At 48.2% G+C, this 21949-nt stretch overlaps 1 protein-coding gene across 2 annotated transcripts in view; it reads left to right on the top strand.

Moving 5' to 3' along the window:
* LOC128343529 (cholinesterase-like) overlaps positions 1 to 21949 on the top strand; it is a 94142-nt gene that overhangs the window by 65286 nt on the left and 6907 nt on the right. Inside the window, exons 1-3 of one of the 2 annotated variants that reach the window (XM_053292737.1) lie at positions 15943 to 15963; positions 18826 to 20323; positions 21029 to 21192. In XM_053292737.1, the coding sequence (XP_053148712.1) occupies positions 18834 to 20323; positions 21029 to 21192 (1654 nt within the window). In that variant the 5' untranslated portion in view covers positions 15943 to 15963; positions 18826 to 18833. Of the gene's footprint in view, positions 1 to 15942; positions 15964 to 18825; positions 20324 to 21028; positions 21193 to 21949 lie in introns of those variants that run through there. The other variant, XM_053292736.1, reaches the window with a different exon arrangement.

Below are 21949 nucleotides of genomic sequence, written 5' to 3'. Positions count from 1 at the left end.
CCGTAGGGAATTGTATGCAGCCTGTATGCAAGTTGCCATATTGGTGACAGCGCAAGCATTTGTTAAGCTATGTTTAAAATACTTTGCACCATGACTGCCTACGCATTGAGACAAACGGGGGGGGGGGCAAATAAAAACACCCAAAGGGACCTTTCATGCATAAGTTATTTTTTCACATACATGTCATCTATTGCAAAACACCTCTTTTTCTTAGTGTCAAAGTCCATTTTTCTCTACATTCATAATAATGTGTGAGGTAGACATTGCCAAATGACCAGAAAAACAAGGGCATAGCTGCCACTGAGACAAAGGAGAAACATTCAAGGCCACAAGTGTCTGAGAGTCACCTGCCACCTCCCTCACCACTCCGGGTGGCGGTGGGAGCTCTTGCACCCCTGCTCTGGGAGCGTAGCTCCAACTTGTGCTGGCTGCTTTCAGGTTGCACTCTCCAGTCTCTCGCCAGCTTATTGAGGCCGAGGTGCCCCAGTGTCCGCAAGAACGGATCTGCCTTAAAGGGGCCACCTGTTCTGCTGGGATCAAGGCAGCTCTGCCTCACCAAGCTGGCATGGCCATGGCAATTTGGTGATGTCATCAGACTGCGTTGGCTCAACTTTCTGGCTGGTACTGCATTGGGGCTGAGCGCAGCCACCGAGGTGGCCAGAAGCACTTGCATCCCAACAGGTTGACACTACTCACCACTGCCACTATCCAGCAAACATGGGAGGGGTGTGTGTGTGTGTGTGTTTGTGTGTGTGAAGGCAGGGTAGCTGTCTTTGATATTGTCCCCAGGCCCCCACCCAGCATTGCTGTGCCCCTGCAGAAAAAGCTTGGCAAGGCCTGCTTTGTGCCTTTAACCACAGCTTTATGTGCAGGTGGGGTTTCCCCCTGCTAATACCATCACCTACTAATATCTGCACACCAAGCTGCAATTAGAGCCCAGGAAGCAGGGACCAGTAACAAAGCTGGTAAGCCTAGTTGCAGCAAGAGTGTGAGGGACTCCATCATATTTGATGTGCTCCTCCTCACCCCCTTCCCCAGTCTTCTCAGAAGCAGTCAATAGAAACGTGGGCTCTGCTTTGTCCTTTTCTACTTCACACTCCCAGTTACCCAATAGTCTTCACAATAGCAATAGCAATAGCACTTACATTTATATACCGCTCTATAGCCGAAGCTCTCTAAGCGGTTTACAATGATTTAGCATATTGCCCCCAACATTCTGGGTACTCATTTTACTGACCTCAGAAGCATGGAAGGCTGAGTCAACCTTGAGCCCCTGGTCAGGATTGAACTTGTAATCTTCTGGTTACAGGGCAGCAGTTTTACCACTGTGCCACCAGGGGCTCTTGAACTCAATGTTCTGTCAATGGAGGCTACTAGATTTTATGATGGTGTGAATTCGTTTTTTACACTCCCAGGGCCAACACAGAGCTGGCAGTCCACAAGGTCATGTTCAGAGCTGCTACCATCTGCTTATCGGCAACAGTGGTTTCAAAACACTCTTGTCAGTGATCAGGTTACAAATGTGATTATGCTGAGAACAGTACCTGCTGCTGTCTTCTCTGTCTGCAACACACAGCCAGGACTGTAGATATTCTACTACGAAGAGTTATATATGGCTTTTCAACAAAGTTCTCCAAACAGTTTACATAATAACATAAATAATACATAAGATGTGGTTTCCCTGTCCCAAAAGGACACACAATCTAAAATGAAATATAAGGTAGACATCAGCAAGAACCACTGGAGGGATCGGGGAAGTTGTGCTGGGGCTGGATAGGACCAGTTGTTCTCTCCCTCTGCTAAACTGATGAGAATCACCAGTTTAAAAGTTGCCTCTTTGCTCATTTACGGGGTCTGTGACTAGGGGTGTGCCCAAACCACGGTTCGAGCACCGGTTCGAGCACCATTTGGTAGTAGTGTGCAGGAGCTTTAAGGAAGAGTAGAGCAGGTCCTTACTTGCTCTCCACCGCCCCATGCAGCTTCCTGCAGGGGCAGCGCACAGCCCAAGTACCCCTGTGCAGCCCCAGTATGCAAATAGTATTCATGTATGCACGGGGCACCATTTGTGTGGTCAGTATGGTGTTGCTTACCCCGCAAATGTTGCTCATGCATGTGTGGATGCCATGTGCATGCTGGTGCCATGCAGGGGTACTTGGGTCATGCGCCACCCCAGCAGGAAGATGCATGGGGTGGCAGAGAGCAGGTAAAAGACCTGTTCTCCTCTTTCTTAAAGGCCCTGTTTGCCACTCTCAAACGGTGCTCGAAACGGTGCTCGAACCGCAGTTCGGGCGCACCCCTTTCTGTGACTCCCACACACCAGTACCAAATTTGATGTTGACCACAGAACTGAGCATCCTTCCATTCTCAACAAGTTTCGTGGTTCATGATTCTCATAAAATCTCAAGGATATGCTTGAAAGTATGTGTGAGGGATGTTGATGAAAGTAGCTGTGGGCCTGAGGCAGGTGGAGGGTGAGAAGGGTTTAATAAACTGGGCTTATCTTCACTTGGAATCTTGTCTCCTTTGATGGCACACAGAGTATACACAGCCTGCACATAAAGCTTTACAGCTCTATAGAAGTGATAGCTGCCACTGCCTACCCCTCCCCCACCCAGGTGAGAACTGTGTCATGAAAACTGAGTTGACTGAAGTTCTGTCCATAAAAGATGAGCATGTCTTATTTGTGTGGTAGTATGATTTTTTTTAAAAAAAAGAATTTATTTATCATTAAATTTTTATACCACCTTTTATTAAAACAATCTCAAGGCGGTTTACAAAACGTTCAAACCAATTACACAATAAAAATAGTAAATTGGAATATAAAAATACAAATCTACTTAAAAGTTTAAAAAACATACACAACAGGACCATAAAATGCTAACTGGGCAAAGAGGCACCTTTTTACCGTGGTGATTCTCTTTATTTAGCAGGGGGAGAGTAACTGGCCCTATCCACCTGCAGCACAATACCTCCAGTGACTGTTGCTGGTGTCTGTCTTGTGTTTCTTTTTAGATTGTGAGCCCTTTGGGGACAGGGATCCATCTTATTTATTTGTTGTTTCTCTGTGTAAACCACCCTGAGCTACTTTTGGAAGGGTGGTATAGAAATTGAATTAATAAATAAATAATAAATAACAATAAAATACAGTGCAGCAACAAAAAAACCCAGCACTCATATAAAAGCCTAGGTAAAAAGCCAAGGTTTCACTAGCTTTCTAAAAACTGTGATGGAGACTGAGGAGCGTATACCCACCAGGAGGGAATCCCAAAGCCTGGGGGCAATAACTGAGAAGGGCCTGTCCCATGTGCATGACAGCCAAGCCTCCCTCATTGTCGGCTCACAAAGCAGAGCCCCATCCGATTATCTCGTCAAGCAGGCAGAAACCCTTGAGAGCAGGTGGTCCCTCAGGTATCCAGGGCCCAAATCATGAAGGGCTTTAAAGGTCAAGACCAGCACCTTGAATTAGACCTGGAAACAAATTGGCAGCCAATGTAGCTCTTTCAAAATGGGTGCATGACCCATAAAATACTAGCTGCCACATTTTGCACTAGCTGCAATTTCTGAATATTCTTCAAGGGTGGCCCCACATAGAGCACATTACAGTAATCCAGTCATGACGTGACTAAGGTCCTAAAATCACGCACCACTATGTGGTTCAAGGATATGAATATGTATCACAAGCAAACCATCTAAGCTCAGTGGAGGCAGGGTAGAACTATGACTGAACAAGGGTGGATGAATGTCCCTGGTCCCTGGGGGACCACAGGGCGTGCCAGTTGGGTGCCAGCTTGCTCCTTGCTCTCCCCCTCACACCTCTCTGAAGAAGAAGGAAGGAGGCAGGGCCGCATCCATGCTTTGTCCCAGGGCCCACTCCAGCCTTGCTGTGCCCTGCCCTCTAGCTCAGTATATGTCTGTTCTGACTGACATCAGTTCTCCAGGCTCTTTCGTTCTTTCTTAGCTCTGCTACCTGAGAATCCTCAAGTGAAAATATCTAAGCTTGAACCTGGAACCTTATTCAAGCAGAGCAGATGATCTATAAATTTGCAAGCCCCCTCCCTCACAGACCCGAAAGGCAGACTTGGACCTGGACAGGGGCGTAACTACTTTTAGGCAAGGGGAGGCAGCTGCCTGGGGGCCCCCACACCTCGAGGGGCCCCTCAGAGGCAAGTCACATGACTATGTATTATGAAGTGTGTGTGTGTGTGTGTGTGTGTGTGTGTGTGTGTGTCCCATTTAAAAAAATTTTCTCTGGGCCCACTCCAGCCTTGTTAAGCCCCTGGACCTGGACCCAGAAAATCTCAGAGAAAGTTCTGCCGCTGCAATAAACTCATTATGTGACAACTACAATATTGGGTGGTATATAGATTCAATCAATCAATCAATCAACAAACAAATAAACAAACAAACAAATAAAGCGTTCTGTTGTTTGGTCTGCCTCCTTGGCAACACATCATGCTGTATTTCCATAATGCTGTCAAACTAACAAAACAAAACAAAAGCTCTCTCACCTCCTCCTCCTCTGAGATTTGTGATTGGGTGGAGGAAAAGCTCAGACCAAACTGGTGGGAATGCACAGGAAAAAGATCTGCCAGGGATTGCAGAGAGGAGCCGGCCCTATGTGAATTGTCCATTTAATCCTCCAAATTAAGCATTTTGCAAATCTGCTGTGAAGCAGATTCGCTCTTCAGATACCCCACAGCATGAAGGCATGTATGAATAACTCCCAGGTGAAAATAGAGTTCCTTGTATACCAGCTTAAGGTGGGAGTTATAAGGACATGGAATTCTTGAAGGATTTTATTGTGGCCTCCTTATCACAAAAGCACAGCATTCCCCATCCCAACTTCATATGCACACATGTAACCACACCACTTGCTTTCCTTACCATTGAGACTGGAATGTGCTAAGGAAAGCAGAATTCTTCTATAAAATATTTGTGATCTCTGGCTCCATAGAGGCTGGGCAAGAACTACTGGCAGTGCTGAAGACACATGTTGGCAATGTATGCAGCCAAAAGCTGACTTTTCTCTACATTGGTTGACTTGTCCCATAATTAAGCTCTTTTGGAGGAAAAAGAATGTATGTAATATTCTTGATTTTCTTAGTATAGTCTAATACATGGGATACATCCCATGTATATGGTGATGTTTATATGATAATAAAACCACACACCCTTCATCTGCGAGGGCCCCCACCCATTAATTACCTCTGACGTAGGGGGCCTCACCACCACTGGCCCACCATCCCGCCACTTCTTCACATCTTCACCTCCAGGAGAGCAGCGGCAGTGGCAAGGCTTCTATCTGGCTTCCCCCAACTCCACTACTGGCCAGCGCGCGGGCTTCTCTTCTTCCAAACAGCATGACATCATGGCACGCCAAGGCCACCATACTCAAACAGCGCAAGCATACTGTTTGGAGGAAGAGAGGCCCCATGCACTGGCCAGTAGTTGAGTGGGGGGAGAGACTGCCTGCCCCCAGCGCCCCCGGCAGTGAAGGTGGGGAGTAGTGGTGAGCACAGGGAGCAGCAGAGACAACCCGTGGCCAAGGGGGGACTGCCTGGGCACCCTTGGGGGCCTCTCAAACCATGTAGGCCAGGGTGCAATTGTCCCCCCTTGTCCAATAGAAGCTACGCCCATGATTGTGTCCTTGCACAAAACCCAGACAACCAAAGGTTGGCGCATTTCATTTCCATTGTGGCTGGGGCTGCTGGGAGTTGTAGTTCAGCAACATCTGCCACACCCCACATTAAGAACCACTGGCTTGGAGGAATCTTGGTTCATTCTTCCATACAAAACTGTTTCACCTCTGTGACATTTGAGGGCTTCCCTGCATGAACAGCTCACTTCAGATCTTGCCACAACATTTCGATTGGGGTTAGGTCAGGACTTTGATTTGGCCACTCCAAAACACGAAGTCTCGTCTTCTTCGGCCATTTTGTGGTAGATTTAAATGCACAGAGTGATGGTCTTGCTGCATGACCCACTTTTGGCTCAGTTTCAGCTCTCTGGACAGATGGCCTGAGATTGTCCTCTAGGATTTTCTGATAAGCAGTTGAATGTATGGTTCCATCAATGATGGCGTTGTTAAGTTGCCCAGGTCCTGATATAGCAAAGCTGCCCCAAACCATCATGCTTCCACCACCATGCTTGACAATCAGGATGGGGTTCTTACATTGGAAGGCAGTGTTCAGTTTTCGCCAAACAAAACATTTGTGATTATGTCTGGAAATTTCAATTTTTGATTCATCTGTCCAGAGAACATCATTCCAGAAGCCTTGTGGGTTATCCAGATGCTCCTTGGCAAACCTGAGCCCAACAGCAATGTTCTTTTTAGAAAGCAGTGGTTTCTCCCTAGCTACCATTCCCATTCAGGTTTTTCTTTCCTGATAGATGATGCATGAACCCTCATCTCAGCAACAGTGAGAGAAGCCTGCAGACCTTTAGATCTTAGTCTGGGGGTTCCTTGTGACTTTGGTTGATTTTCCGGGTTGTTCTTGGGAGTGATCTTGGCAGGATGTCTGCTCCTGGGTAGAGTCATTGTAGTCTTCAGCTCTTTCCATTTGTACACTGTCTGTCTGACAGTGGATGGATGAAACCTCAAATACTTAAAAATGGCCTGTCTTGTAACCCTGTCCAGACAGATGAGCATCAACCGCTCTTTTTCGTAAGTCCTTTGGGATTTATTTTGATTGTGGCATGACGGTGCAGATCAAACACAGGACCTTTGGGACCTTTAGGACCTTCGTATAGGAGAGGATGCCCAAACGCAGCTAGGCAGCTTTCCTCTACAGTGTGGTTTACTTGTCTACTCTGCCCTTCAGGTCAGGAAGCCAACCGAGGCGAGCACAGGGATAGCCCTCCAGCAGTCTCAGGTTAAACTTGACACAGAGCCAACTTTTCACAGGCTACATGCCAAGTGACATACCCCGTGAGTTAGCTCATGCAAACCGAATGGTGAGCCCATGATCCCGTGAATTCTGAAAGGCAAAGGTGGAAACTACAAGCCTGACACTCCAAACCAGGTATAGGGGTGCTCCTAGGAGCCCCCAAACAGACTATCTCGGTAAGACTTCCTGTCTTAGGAAGCTGCCGTATACTGAGTCAGACCATTGGTCCATCTAACTCAGTATTGTCTACAGTACACTGACTGGCAGCAGCTCTTCATCATTTCTGACAGGAGTCTTTCCCAGCCCTTCCTGGAGATGCTGCCAGGGATTGAACCTGGGACCCATCAGCATGCCAATCCTATGGTGGACTACTGACAGGGCATCCTAAAACGAATGGCAAGGAATGCTTGCTGAAATGCACTGGTTCCTTCCAAATGGCCATGGAATGTACTGAATTCCATGTATTCTTGTGTCTATTTAGAAGGAACCAGTGCATTTCAGTGGGCATTTCTTGTCATTTATTCTAATGCATTCCCCAGAGTCTGTATGATCCTTGACTTCTTGTAACAGTATCCCTGCCTCAAATTACTGCATCTTTCTAAGTAGGGGTGTGGCCACTGGGAAGGGCATGGTCATGGGCTGTGACTGTCAGGATGTGTGTGGGACTTTCATGGAGAGCACATGCACTTCTGAATTTGCGACTACGTCACTGGCTACAGTTTAAATTTGTGGGTTCATGAAATCTCTGGAGCGTGTTCCACATACTTTTGGCTGTGCCTTGTTTCCTGATGTGGATCTGTTGATCATCTTCCACAAGTAGACTAATTACATCTCTGACTGTCTATTTTGTCCCATGCCTCTGGATTCTGCGCTGGCCTGTCTGTGCTGACCACGCCCCGTAAGTCATCTTTGGAAAGGAGCAACATCAATCTTAAACATCCACAGCAGCTGATAGTTATTCAACTTGGCCTTGCTGGTCTTAAAATCCATGCAGGCTGCCAACTGTATATTCAGGTAATTCGCTTCCTTTGGTTTCTTCAGAATTCACTGATCAGAACACAGCAGTGTCTGAGTGTCTGGGCATCACAACTTAGCAGAGTTGGGTTCTGAATAAACCACTCGGAATCATAATTCATGAATGTAAGAAACTTTATTAAAAGTGGGGGGGCCTTAGTTGAGTTAATGTCTGTTTGGCTGGACAGAAGGGTGTGTGTGTGTGTGTGTGTGTGTGTGTGTGTGTGTGTGAGAGAGAGAGAGAGAGCGCCTTTGTGACACCAAGCAAGTATACACCAAGCACCTTTACATTCCAGCTAGGAATAATCCAACTGTTTTTGCAAAAACTGCTACTCTTCCCTCCCCCGCAGCCCCACCCACAACAGACAGCAGGTGTCATGTACTGTAGAAGGGAGGGGAAGAAAATGGTGAGTAGTGGTTAGTGGAGCTGGGAGCTACAGTAGCCTTCTTGTGAAGAAGCTACTTGCCTGCCAGGGTCCTAAATGAATAAAGGCCTCTTTAGTGTCAGGATTAACCTATCAGAGGGAGTGGGCTTAGCGCAAGAGTTCTCAAAGTTGGGTCCCCCATTGTGGTTGGACTACTACAGCGCCAAAGGCCGTTGTGGCTGGGGATGATGGGAGCTGTAGTCCACTAACAGTGGGGGACTCCACTTTGAGAACCTCCCAGCCCTGCATCTTCTGACCTTTCCCATCATCTGAGGCAAGAGACCCTTCAAGACAGCACAGACTCACCAATCTCTTTTTCCTTGGAGGTGTCGCAGCTCTCAGAGTGTCAGCTCACTTGCCTGTTACCTGGGTGCTTTCCAGATTACACACTGTTCAGCAGTAAAATGCTTCAGCTTGGCAGGATCATTTTGAAAATCTAAATAGCTGAAAGAAGGCATCGGAAATGTGGACAGCAGCTTGCTGACAGCGCAGGGACTGTGATGTCAGAACACACAGGCAGTACAGAAGCACACTTAATGGACAGTAGTGACACAGCTGTAGCGTGTAAACTGAAAAGCACCCTGGGGAAGGAGCAAGAAACCATTTCTTTATCCCAAGAGCAAATGACTCAGCAGGTTCTATATACTTAATGGAGAAGTATTACATAATGCCCCATCACTCTGTTGTTGGTACAGAGTGACAGTTGAGACAGACCTTTCTTGGGAGATATGGCTCAAGTGGGAAGTTGAGCAACAAAGGAAGGCATGGCCACAGATCTACAGGGCAGCCCTGGTTCAATGTTGCCAGTTGTGCAAGAATTCTCAAACGCGTGCAAGACTAAAAGGCCTTTGTACCAGGTAAAAAAGCACTTGCACACTTGTATACCGATGTGCGAGAATCCAGGGAGGGTCCGTACACAGCAGTTCCTGGGGTATCCAGCAAATCTCAAGCAAGAATGAGTATGGGAAAACAGTTATGGCACTAGGACCTATGTCAGCAGCAGCAGCAACTTGTTGGGTTCCTTCATATCTTATTCTTCGCAGTTTGTCTGGGCAGATTGCAGCCTGCATCGCTCCTCCTCCTCTGCACTACTCAGAGGCGTAACTATAGGGGGGGCAGGGGGGGCACGTGCCCCGGGCGCCATCTTTTCTGGTCACATGGGGGGCGCCGGCATGACAATTTTTTTTAATTTTTTTTTTTAAATTTTGTTAATACAAATGTTTCCTGCTCAGTGCAGCAGCGCTGCAGCAGTCAAGGGAGCGCGTCGGCGCCCCCTCCCCCATGAGCGGTCCCTTCCGCGCAGCCCGCACCCCCCCATTGCTTTGCTGGCACCTGGCGGCCAGTCAGTGGCCTGGCTTGGCGGCGGCAGCGGGCGCTTGTGAGGAAAAACCTAAGTATAATGTAGTATGTTGGGGGGCGGGGGGGCGCCATTTCAGTGCTTGCCCCGGGCACCGTTTTCCCTAGTTATGCCTCTGGCACTACTGCTGAGACAATGGACTGGAAGAAGCTGAGAGTTTTGGGGTAGCTGGGGAGTAATTGAGGTGCAGAAGATGAAAGAGAACTGCACCCCTTCCAACTAGGTTGAGCGTTACAGACAGTAGATATACCTGGAATCACGGCTGCCAGGTAAAGAGCTTTCTGGTCCTGCTGTGAAAGAGGAAGTGGTAGCTAAATCTGTTTTCTCTACTTGAATCCCCACTGATATGCTTCCCAGACTATGGGAAACTTCTATATCGGGTAGCAGCGATATAGGAAGATGCTGAAAGGCCTCATCTCTTACTGTGCAGTAGATGGCAATGGTAAACCCCTGCTCTATTTTTTTATTATTATTATTTATTTATTTATTATTTGACCCATTTGCATACCACCCAAAACACAAATCTCTACCAAAGACAACCACAGCGCTCTGTGGTTGCCGGGAGTCGACACCGACTTGACGGCACACTTTCTCCCTATATGAGACACCTCTCCCTATATGAGAATTCTCAGCAAGAATGGAAGCTCCAAGGATTCCAAACATATCATGCTTGAAGCTACTCTACAGTGAGCCAGCAGCCATTTGTGAGAGGGTTATATCTTTGGGGCAAGCCAAGAAGAAGGTTGCACTGTGAAGAGAAAAGTCCTTTCTTTTTCTGTCCATGCGGCCATGGCATTCAGGAACATCATAAGGGGATGGAAGGATGGAGAACAAACATAATCAAATGGGGGTTTTTTTATTTTTGTTTCCCAGGGATAGTGTTTTGCAAACTGGCCAAAAAAGAACAGCTACAGTGGCTGGTTAAAAGTAGGCAGGCCACCCCATTCCATGTGACCCACTAGCCTTTGCAGCACTGCAGAGGATTCAAGAGCACCCTCTTGGTTTGTGGGGGGGAACCAGCAATATCAAAAGCAGGGTGAGAATCTGAACTCATGAGCTGCATGCAGCATGATGGACACTCCTTCCTCTCCTGTAGAAGATTAGTAGTTCTAGCCTTATGAAAGAGAGAGGGAAACTTCTCCATCCACTTTGCTTTGTTTCCCGAGAGAAGAATCTTCAATACCCTAATAATTGTGGTTGCCTCTTTTTTGCACCTTTGCCAGCTCTACACTATCCTATTAGAGACAGAGTGATCAAAACTGCATTCAGTATTCCAAATGCAGCCACACTCTACATATAAAGGCATTGTAATCCTGGCTGTAGTATTTTCAGTCCCTTTCCTAATAATCCCTAGCGTGCAATTTGTCTTTGTTATTGCAGCTGAACACCAAGTTGGCATCTTTGTTGAGCTGTTCATCACAGCCCAAAGATCTTTCCTGGTTAGTCAGTTTGTAACACAAGTGTATATGCAGAGGTGCTCTTTGGACCGGACTTCTGGGTGGAGGTCTGGCCATCTGCCATGGGGCGGGGACCTCCAAAATGTTCCCACCAGAGCCCCCGGGGAACTGGGTAGTGGCAGCCTCAACGCCGATGCTGGCCTGTGCTGCTCCTCCTTTGGAAGGCCAAGTGTACAGCCCACTAGCAGCCCACCAGCTCAATCTCTGTCATGCATTGGTGGCAGGTTCAGCAGGGGGCACTGAGTGCCAAGTGCAGGTCATAGTGGCCCACCTGCCAGCCTCCACGGTGGCTGGCTGAATAACTTCTGGCTTCCCCACACAACATGCCTGTGCAGTCACTGCAAGCAAGCACGTGATCTGCGCTGCTGCCCCTTGTCTCCCTGCACTGCTACAACCAGCATTCAGCGGGTAGGGAAGCCATGTGTGACAATGGGCCGTGCTGCAGGGATCAATCTGGCCGACATCAGCACCCCGCTTTCCAGAGAGTCTGCGGTGGTGGCTTCTCTCTCTCCCTCTCCTTCTCCCTCTCCATCTCCCTCTGCTGACGCCTGCCAGGCCAAGGGAAGGTGCCCTGCCATGAAAGCGCTGCAGAGACTGGGGTTGAGTCTTGAGAAAAGGAGAAAGACGCAGCATAGCCACTGCACCACCAACTCTTGCCTGCCTCCTTGTTTTCCTCTAGCAGGGAAGGGCCCCCTCCCCACATTCACAAACCTTTTTGTTCCTTTTGCCCACTGGCACTCACTTGCCCCCTGCACAATCTCACCACTCACCAGATTCCCCTTTGCTGGTAGGGCTTCGAGCCAGTTCAAAACTGGGTGCTTTCCAGATTACATGCTGTTCAGCAGTAGTTTACTTCAGCTTGGCAGGCTTGTCTTGAAACCATAAATAACGGGTGTTGCACAGAGCCACCAGCAGGGGGAGTTGTCTTTTCTAGCTTGCACGAACCTCCAACAACGGGTAAATACAGCTTTTTCTTTTCTTTTTTTACAAAATGGTAGTACTGTAACGCAAAGATAAAACCTGAAAGAAGGCACCGGAAATGTGAATGGCACCTTGCTGACAGCACAGGGACTACAGTGTCAAAACACAATGTCGAAACCGGCTTCCGTAGTGAGCAATCTCGAAAGCACCCTGGTTCGAGCTTGAACCAAACCAGTGGTCAGTCTGTAGGGACCAAAACTGAGCCTTCCTGGTCCAATTCGAATCCAGTCCAGATTCAAACTGAGTGGGGAAACCCAGTTTTGTGTACATCCCTAGACCCTAGCCTAGGGAACGGCCACATGTACAGGCTCCTCAGCAGTAAGCAGACATGAGGAGGTTAAAGTAGCCACCCAATTCCCTTACCAGAAGAGCACACAGGCATAAAGCAGGTGCCTAAGACACAGAAACCAAGAGTGTCTTGGCCCAGTGCTGGGGCAAAATAATTTTTCTGCTTTGACTCTGCAGGACTGTGGAGCAGAGAGAATTGTTGCAGCCAGATCAGAGTCTTCTCCAGGGCAGATTAAGCCTTTTGCCTCATTTGCCACCCCTACCCCCACAGTGAGGGTAGGGGTGGTGAGGGAAAGTCCCCCCTCCCTTTTTTTCTAAAAACCGCCACTGCATGGCAGGATGGGGGCAGTGAAGGCGGCACTGCTTCACCGCTTACTTTAAAATGCCGCTGCGCAGCAGCTACAGTGGGGAGGGTGGCTGTGGGGTAAGGGGAAAGTTCCCCCTTTAATCTTTAAAGCAACACCACTGCACAGCGTGGCAGCGAGGGAGAGCCAGATCGCCTCCTCCCTCCCAAATGACTACACTCCCCCGGCTGCAGCACGTTTTGGACCTTTCTCCACACGTGCAAAGAAAGGCCCATAATGGACTGGAGATGGAGGCGTGCAGTCATTTGGGAGGGAGGTGGACAGCAGGAAGGAGCTCTCCCTTGCCACCTCACCATGCCATGGCATTGCTTTAAAGGTAAAAGGGGGGACTTTCCCCATACCCCACCACCACCCTCCCCGCTGAAGCCACTGCAGCTCCATCCTGCCATGCAGTGGCATTTTAAAGGGAAAGGGGGAACTTTCCCCTTGCCCCCCCCCCCTGCAGCCACCGCTGTGCAGCCCTCGCTGCCCCTATCCCACCACACAGCAGCAGTTTTTAAAAGAAAAAGGGAACTTTCCCCTTACCCCCAGAGTTTTGCCACCATAGGCAAATACCGACTTTGCCTCTCCTTAAATCCGCCCCTGTGCCCTGCACAAAAGGACTGTTCAGAAGTAGGGAGCTGGGACTTGCTAAAAGCCCAGGATGCAGGCACATGGAACTGAGGAATGGAGGAACAAAAGAAGTTTCCAAAAGCCTCCAACCGAACTATCCCTAACCAGAAGCAGGAAAAGGCAATGCTCATTTTATTGTTCCCTTGTTCACTTGGCATGAAATACGGGTAGCTAGCTTGTCAAGTATTGGGTGGGCTGAAATGTTCGGTGTCTTCCTGCTGTCGGGGAAAGTAAGTTAGTTAGGCTGTTCACACGATGGGACGAAATCGGGCTAGCGGAGGCTAGCCCAATCTTGTCCCATCGTGTGAACCACCGGGCTCAGCTGCAAGCCCGGTGGTTCCTAGGCGGGTAACCCACCTAACTACCCCTGCCCTTAAACCAGGTTTGCGGAGCGTGCACTCTGCAAACCTGGTTTAAAAAATCGTGAGTAGCCACGGTGCGGCTCCGCGGTGCAGCTACTCATGAGGATACCCTCCCGGAGGGGAGGCGAAAAGCCACCTCCAGGCTCCGGGGGTCTCACAAGCATGCCTTGCATGCTTGCGCAGGGCATGCTGGAGCTTCCAGGGACTGAACGGAGCCGGCGGTTGTGTGGGCGGCCGCTTCAGCCACCCAGAGTAAACTGTCTGCTCGTGTGCTGGCTAAGCCCGCTCTCCCCGCTCACCCTCCCCAGGTGGGTCTCATTGATCGTGAGACCCACCTCAGTGTCTCTCACTCACACAAACACACACTGGTATGACATGTGGTGTGCTATCCAGTATAAGACAATATCTAGTATAGGGGCTAATCACTTAATTTAAGAACTTGAGGTATGGGTCGGTTATGTTTTAGAGGCCATAAGTAAATTACACTGAGTAAAGAGACCAGTTTTGTGGCAGGACTTTGAAAAAGGGTTCCAAAATGACAAGCTAGAGAGGAAAATGTGTCGTCAATGAAAGATGACTGCAAGAATTAAGAAGTAAGCCAAGGATAGCTAGGAGCACTCTTCCCTCTAAGGAGTGCGCACATGCGCACACTCACAAGTTTTTTGAAGTCTACTCAGTTAATTTTAGATCCCACTCAGCAGGGGCGTAGCAAGGTTGGAGTGGGCCCAGAGACAAGATTTTAAAATGCCACCCCCTCACCCCCGCTCATTGAAGCTCAGCTCATGAAGTAAAGAAATCTTAAATGAGGCTGAATAGTGGTAACAAAAAGCATAGTGTTATATATAAAGTTTGGGCAGTATATAAATGTGATTAATCTATATAGGTTTAGATAGATAGATAGATAGATAGATAGATAGATAGATAGATAGATAGATAGATAACCTATGTGCCACAATAGAACATCATCCTAAATTATTTTTTAAAGGTTTTTTAAATTGTGGACAATGCAAGTCATTTAATGGTACTAGAGAAAGACATGCTGCTCTGGTAGCTCCAGGTCTTAACACCCACATCAATTTCGGAGGATAAATACAACTGAAGGAAGCCCGGGTGGGTGTGTGGCTGGGGAAGTCAGTCATGTGACTTGCCTCCGGCGGGGGCCCCCCAAGGCAGTGAGCCCCCAGACAACTGTCTCCCCTTGCCCTATTATAGTTACACCCCTGCCGCTCAGGCTGAATTAGGAAGGCCCCACTCTGCATGCACATGTGCACACAGTGCTTTGATACTGCCACCCAGAACAAAACTAATTCCACACAGAGATGAAAAAAATTAGAGGGACCACTGGCTAGGAGAATCCACAAAAGAACAGGTGCAGATAACAAGACAATGTGACAACATATTGGAAGAGACAGGAAGTTGGAGTATTCCCCAGGACGAGTGGGTACTGGTCAGTAGCCGATAAGCAGTCGCTAGGGAAGGGGGGAAAGTGAGGCTATTCACACGATGGGACGAAATCGGGCTAGCCTTCGCTAGCCCAATTTCATCCCACCATGGGAACCACCGGGCGCAGCTGTAAGCCTGGTGGTTCCTGAGCGGGTAACCCGCTCAAGTAGCCTGCCCCTTAAACCGGGTTTGCAGAGCGAGCGCTCCACAAACCCAGTTTTGGGGATCGTGAGTAGCCGCTGCGTGACTCCGCGCTGCAGCTACTCATGAGTAGACCCCCTGGGGTTCTCTCCAGTATGCCTTGCGTGCTTGCGTAGGGCATACTGGAGCTTCTGGGGGCCGCGCAGCCCCCAATCCTGCCAGCCCCCACCGGCTCCATCACGGAGCCGGCAGTCATGTGGGCAGCTGATCCGACCGCCCAGGGCCCCCGCCCTGTTCGTCTGTGGGGAAAGCAGGCTTAGCCCGCTCTCCCCGCAAACCCAGTCAAAGCTAGTCTCACTGATCGTGAGACCCGCCTCAGTATCTTGAACAGAAGATGGAATGAAAGCCAAAGCAGCAGATACCACCAGCATCTAGAAAAGAGGAATTACTGGGAACAACAGAAACCTCAGCTTCTTAGGAAAAGGGAACTTAGAGGTGCCAGGGGACAGTTACCAACCACACCCTATGAGTTTGGGGTTAAAAAAAACACCAAAAAAACAAGGGTATAAAAGTCCCTTTCAAAAGACAATCAGGGTTGGTCTTGGGCTGGTTCTCTTCTCACAGGAACTTGGTGAGTAAGTTTTGATCCAGCTGGTGGACAATGCCTGCCTAGCCACTGAGATTAGAAGATAGTGGGGATTATCTAGCATTTGAATGGGGATATTAGGACATCATTAACATATAGAGCCACATTAACATAGAGCCCCTGGTGGTGCAGTGGTAAAACTGCCGCCCTATAACCAGAAGGTTACAAGTTTGATCCTGACCAGGGGCTCAAGGTTGACTCAGCCTTCCATCCTTCCGAGGTCGGTAAAATGAGTACCCAGAATGTTGGGGGGCAATACAGTATGCTAAAATCATTGTAAACTGCTTAGAGAGCTTCCAGCTATAGAGCGGTATATAAATGTAAGTGCTATTGCTATATTGATTTTCTGTGCAATCATAATCTTATTGTTGCTTCAGCTCTATTTATTTGTTTGTTTGTTTGTTTGTTTAAAACATTTAATATACCGCCCACTCTGAAGACTCTGGGCAGTGTACAAAAACATGCAAAGCAAGACAGCATTAAAATTACATTATAAATTAAAAACTAAAGTAACCAACAAAAAAGAAAAAAAATAGGTAAAATACAGGGCGAAAGCCTGGCGAAAAAGAAAAGTCTTCAACAGAGATTTAAAAATCAATAAGGAAGGAGCGAAACAAATCTGAAGGAGAAGGGAGTTTCAGAGAAGTGGGGCAGCAACCGAAAAGGCCCTTTCATGGGTCCTAGCGCCCCGAACCTCTTGATAATCAGGGACCAACAGAAGGGTCATCTGAGAAGATCTGACCGGACAGGTCAGATTATTAAGATAATTAAGATTCAGCCACATTGGTCTGCTCTGATTCACCAGTGATGTCTGTACATGCATACACCAAAATGTATTATTATTATTTTGCATTTTTTAGCCCTCTCTTCCTCCAAGGAGCCCAGAGCAGTGTACTACATACCGTGTTTCCCCGAAAATAAGACAGTGTCTTATATTAATTTTAGCCCCAAAAAATGCACTAGGGCAATTAGCGGTACATCAGAAATTACTGCTAGGTCTTACTTTCGGGGAAACAGGGTACTTAGGTTTCTCCTCACAACAACCCTGTGAAGTAGGCTAGGCTGAGAGAGAAGTGACTGGCCCAGAGTCACCCAGCTAGTTTCACGGCTGAATGGGGATTTGAACTCGGGTTCTCCCCGGTCCTAGACCAGCATTCTAACCACTACACCATGCTGGCTCTCAGAGAACCTCCAAGAGGTTCTAAGAGAATGCTTTCCTTGTTATGAGCCCTGCTGTCTATTGAGAGATAATCCAGGGAGGTCCAGCTGCAGTTGCCACCAGCTCATCTGATGGCTACGCAGGGAGAGGCCTTCTCTGTTGCCGCCCTGAGGCTTTGGAATGTGCTCCCTATTGAAGTAAGACCTTCCCCATCCCTGGCAGTGTTTAAGAAGTTGCTTTCAACACATTTATTCATCCAAGCTTTTGATTTTATTTGTCTTAATGTTTAATTGCTTTATTGTGTGGTCTGTCTTGTAAACAATGGAGTAGCGAGAACACCAGTAGCCCCTGTCCAGCCTGCCAGCCCATCACCACTGGCCCCCACCAGCCAAGCCACACATCCTGCACCTGACCTCAGACACAGGGGGCATAGACATGTTCACAAACAGGGCCACACGCCCTTTTTGCAAGTAAATTCCAGCTGGGGCTGCATTTGCAAAGGCAGAGAGATGCATTCCTGGCCAGGCTGGGGACCAGTGTTGGCTGAAGCTTCTCAAAAACGGAGCCACATAGACATGGCTACGCTCCTTGCGTCTGACGTCAGATGCAGGGGGCCTGGCTGGGGTGGCGGTTGTGAGCCCTAGGCATGGCGCCCCAGGTTCTTTGAAAGACAAACACCCCACGCAATGGTGGCTCCGCCCCTGGTTGTAAACTGCCCAGAGATTTTATATAGGGCAGACTATAAGTGCAAAACAAACACACAAGCGGCTCAGAGATTCAAGTCCGGGGTGGTATAGAAATAGGCTAAATAAATAAATAAATGGTGTCTGAATAGGGCTAAGATGTGGTAACAATGACTGGCTCAGATGGTTTTTTAAATGAATGGCATAAATGCATGGAAGATGAGTCTATTGATGGATATTAGGCATGATAACTAAACTGAGCCTCCATGTTCAGACACAGTATATTTCTGAATACCAAATGCTGGGAACAAATAGTAGGAGTGGACTGTTGCCTTGCTTGTGAGGGCTCAGAGATCTCTAACTGGCCACTGGTAAGACAGGATGCTGAACTAGGTGGACCTCTTTTCTGAACCAGCAGGGATCTTATATTCCTTTTAGAGAGATCTGGAATAGCTGTGGATGTACTGTGAGTAGGATTTCTGTCTGTATCAGATACAAGAGAGAATGTAAGGGAAGCCTGGTGAAATTGGGAGTCTGAAAAATTGAAGGATCTGAAAGTAAAGACATATTATTTATTTATTTGTCTGTCTGTCTGTCTGTCTGTCTGTCTGTCTGATTGATTGATTGATTGATTGATTGATTTCTATACCACCCTTCCAAAAATGGGTCAGGGTGGTTCACACAGAGAAATAACAAATAATTAAGATAAACAAAATTGATCCCTGTCCCCAAAGGCCTCACAATCTAAAAGTTGGCCTGTTGGACCAACAGTTGGCTTTGAGGTAGGTGAGGGAGAATGCAGCTGCCTTCGGAGGAGATATAAGATCTATTCCTATAACCTCACTCATGAGGCCTACCACAACTATTTCCAAACTGGTCTTTAAATGTGTTTCTTTTCTTCTAACTCTTGGACTAGCTATCCCACAAAAACAAGGGTCAGTTCAGCAAGGGGAAATGTCCTGTTATTTATATCCTGCAACTTATTCTAGGATATTTCCCTTTCAGCTGCCGCCATGACAAATCTCCTGCCTTTGTTCTTGTGCCTCCTTTCACTACTGGGATTCAGCTCTTGTACTGAAAATGACACAGTGGTGGTCACCAGCAGCGGTCCTGTTCGTGGAAAACACCTCCCAGCAGGCTCTGGCACTGTCACAGCCTTTGTAGGCATCCCCTATGCAGAGCCACCTTTGGGGAAATTACGCTTCCAGAAGCCGATTCCTCATAAGCCATGGAACCATACCTTGGAAGCCACCAATTTTGGCAATTCCTGCCCCCAGATAGTTCTTCCTGTCTCTCCTGATTCTGACATATGGAACGCCAACACACCCCGCTCAGAGGACTGTCTTTTCCTCAATGTCTGGGTGCCACATCCCCGTCCCACCACACCAGCTGCTGTCCTTGTTTGGATATATGGAGGGGGGTTCCTCATGGGCACAGCCTCCCTAGTTGTGTATGATGGTGCATTTTTAGCTGCCACTGAGAAGGTCATTGTGGTCTCTATGAATTATCGCCTGGGAGCTCTAGGCTTCCTTTCATTGCCCCCAGCTGCCCCAGGAAACATGGGCCTGTTGGACCAACAGTTGGCTTTGAGGTGGGTGAGGGAGAATGCAGCTGCCTTCGGAGGAGATCACACACGAGTGACCATTTTTGGCGAGAGTGCCGGAGGAGGATCCGTCAGCTTCCACCTCCTTTCACCAGGGAGCCAGCCTCTTTTTGACCGTGCTGTGCTGCAGAGTGGAACTGCCAATGCACCCTGGGCTTGGGTGAACCCAGAGGAGGCCAAGAGGAGGGCCCGGACTCTAGCTCAGCTGATGGGCTGTGCTGAACATGAGGACAGTGCCATAGTGAGTTGCCTGCAGGGAAAGGAAACAGAAGAGTTTGTAAATCATCAGTTCTCTGTTGTGGATCCCAAGACAATTCTGAGTCTGCCCTTTGTACCAACCACAGATGGAGACTTTCTCTTGGATGAACCACAGAAGCTTCTGGAATCTGGACATTTTCAAAGGAAACCTATCATGATTGGTGCCACCTCTGATGAGGGATCACTCTTTGTCATATATGCAGGTCCTTACTTGAATACATCCAATGATAGCCTTTTGACCTGGGAGCAGCTGTTGGAAGGGATAAAGCTGACTGTGCGCAATGCAACAGATGACTTCATCAAAACCATAGCCCTGAGGTACAGCCAAGTGGAACCTGAGGGCCCAGCACGGAACCGTTCGGCCATGTCCCAAGTCTGTGGGGATTACTTTTTCATGTGCCCCTTGACTGAGGTTGCCACAGTAATGACAGAGGCCAGGAGCCCTGTGTACGTTTATACTTTCACCCATCGCAGTGCTGGTGCAGTTTGGCCTGAATGGATGGGGGCAACACATGGAAGTGAGATCCCATACGTTTTTGGGACTTTGACCTTAATAAAGGGAACCAAGGAAAATCACACAGAGGCGGAGTTGGCACTGATCCCCCGGGTGATGCGGTATTGGGCAGAATTTTCCAGAAGTGGGTAAGGCAACTGCTTCCTCCCCCCTTCTATCACCCTGTTTTTGACATTCACCAGCTCTGGTCCTAAAACGCACAAGAGTCAGGCCCTTCCCATTAATGTTTTTACTTGCAGGAAACAGATGGATGCAAGTTAGTCCATGGCATCCATCCTTGGCCGCTCTTTTAATTTTAAGTAGCCTCACTTCCTCATCTACACCTATGTATGTCAGAGAAATGGGAGCCATGTTAGTTAACGGCACCACTGGCATGGCACAAGTTCTGGAATATATTGTTGACAGTAAGTAATGCTCTTTAGATGTTAGTTCCTGAAGTGGGCTCACAGTTACAGCACTAAAAGCACGTAGAGTCCTACCTTAGCACCCCCTGGACCTTGCTGCTCATGGCTACAGCGGCATTTGTGTAAAAAAGCACATGCTGGAAGCGTGATGGCTGCCACTTCATTGATCAGGAACTTCAGGTGCTTCAGGCACTAACGTCTGAAGAGGCTTAGTGTTAAAAGCAGCTTGCCACTTTTCCAAAACTTGCCTGATATCCTCTAAGCTTAATTATAAATATGGGTGAAATAATTTTGCTGATAACTCGAAAAAGTTTCCTTGGGTTTCTGTTCCTATCTACCTCAGATTAAGACAATACAGGCGATGGTATTGTGTGCCTCACACAATGTCTGACACCCTGGATCCTGATTGTTTCTTTGCTTCCTGCACAGAGATCCCACTGCTTCTGCTGAGAGCAAAACAAAATGGCCCCTCTACAATACCACAGAACTGAACTTCTTTCGTATCAGCACAGAGCCACCCCAAGTGAAGAAGCCATCACCTGCTCGAATGTGCAGTCTCTGGAAGACGCTTTTGTCAGAGGAATCAAAGCCAAGTGAGTTGAGGGTCTGAAAGTGGAGACGGCCGAGCCTAAAGCCATTTCCCATTAGACATTTCCCACATTGTACTTATTTTTAAAAAACTTTTCTACTCCACTTTGTCTCTCCAGTGGAGGAGTCCAAAGCAGCTCATGATCAATGAAGCACAATTAAAACACAATACATCCTAAGCAGTAAAATATTAAAAAACATCTGGTGGGGGAGCAGGGTATCACAGCACCTGAGGCAAGGCACCAAATACTGCCCTGCCCCTCACCCCTGGTGGGGGCCAATCCCCTTTCATTTCTAACCTTTGTAATATTTGGAAGTGACATGGCATGGGAGGTGGGGAGGAGGGAATGTTGCCAGCAGCCTCCTCTCCTCTCCTCCTCCCCCTCTTTCTTGCAAACTGTGCAAGGAGTGTGAGGAGAGGCGCTCCTTGCAAAGTTCACAAGGGCCAGTTCAGTCCAGAGCACTGCTCCGATGGCGATGATGGCAGGGGGCATCTGGCCTCCCTTCTGGTGCCCCAATAATCTGACACCACCTGCAGCAACTGACTCACTCTGCCTCATGAAAGGGCCACCCATGAAAGCAGCAACAAGAAAACAATCAGTCACAACACTGAACAGCACAAAAAATTAAAATGTTAATCGTAGAGAAGTCTGGGGGCACTAATGAAATGCTGCTAGTAAGGGAGCTAATTTAATCTCTCCTGGGAGGGAGTTCCACATGGACATGCTATGGTTAGATTAGAATCTTAAGCACCTGAAGATA

This window comes from Hemicordylus capensis, chromosome 2 (genome assembly GCF_027244095.1).
Source record: "Hemicordylus capensis ecotype Gifberg chromosome 2, rHemCap1.1.pri, whole genome shotgun sequence".
Lineage (NCBI taxonomy): Eukaryota > Metazoa > Chordata > Lepidosauria > Squamata > Cordylidae > Hemicordylus > Hemicordylus capensis.
The sequence above is the reverse complement of the archived record's forward strand: the minus strand, read 5'-3'. Positions and strand labels throughout refer to the sequence as shown.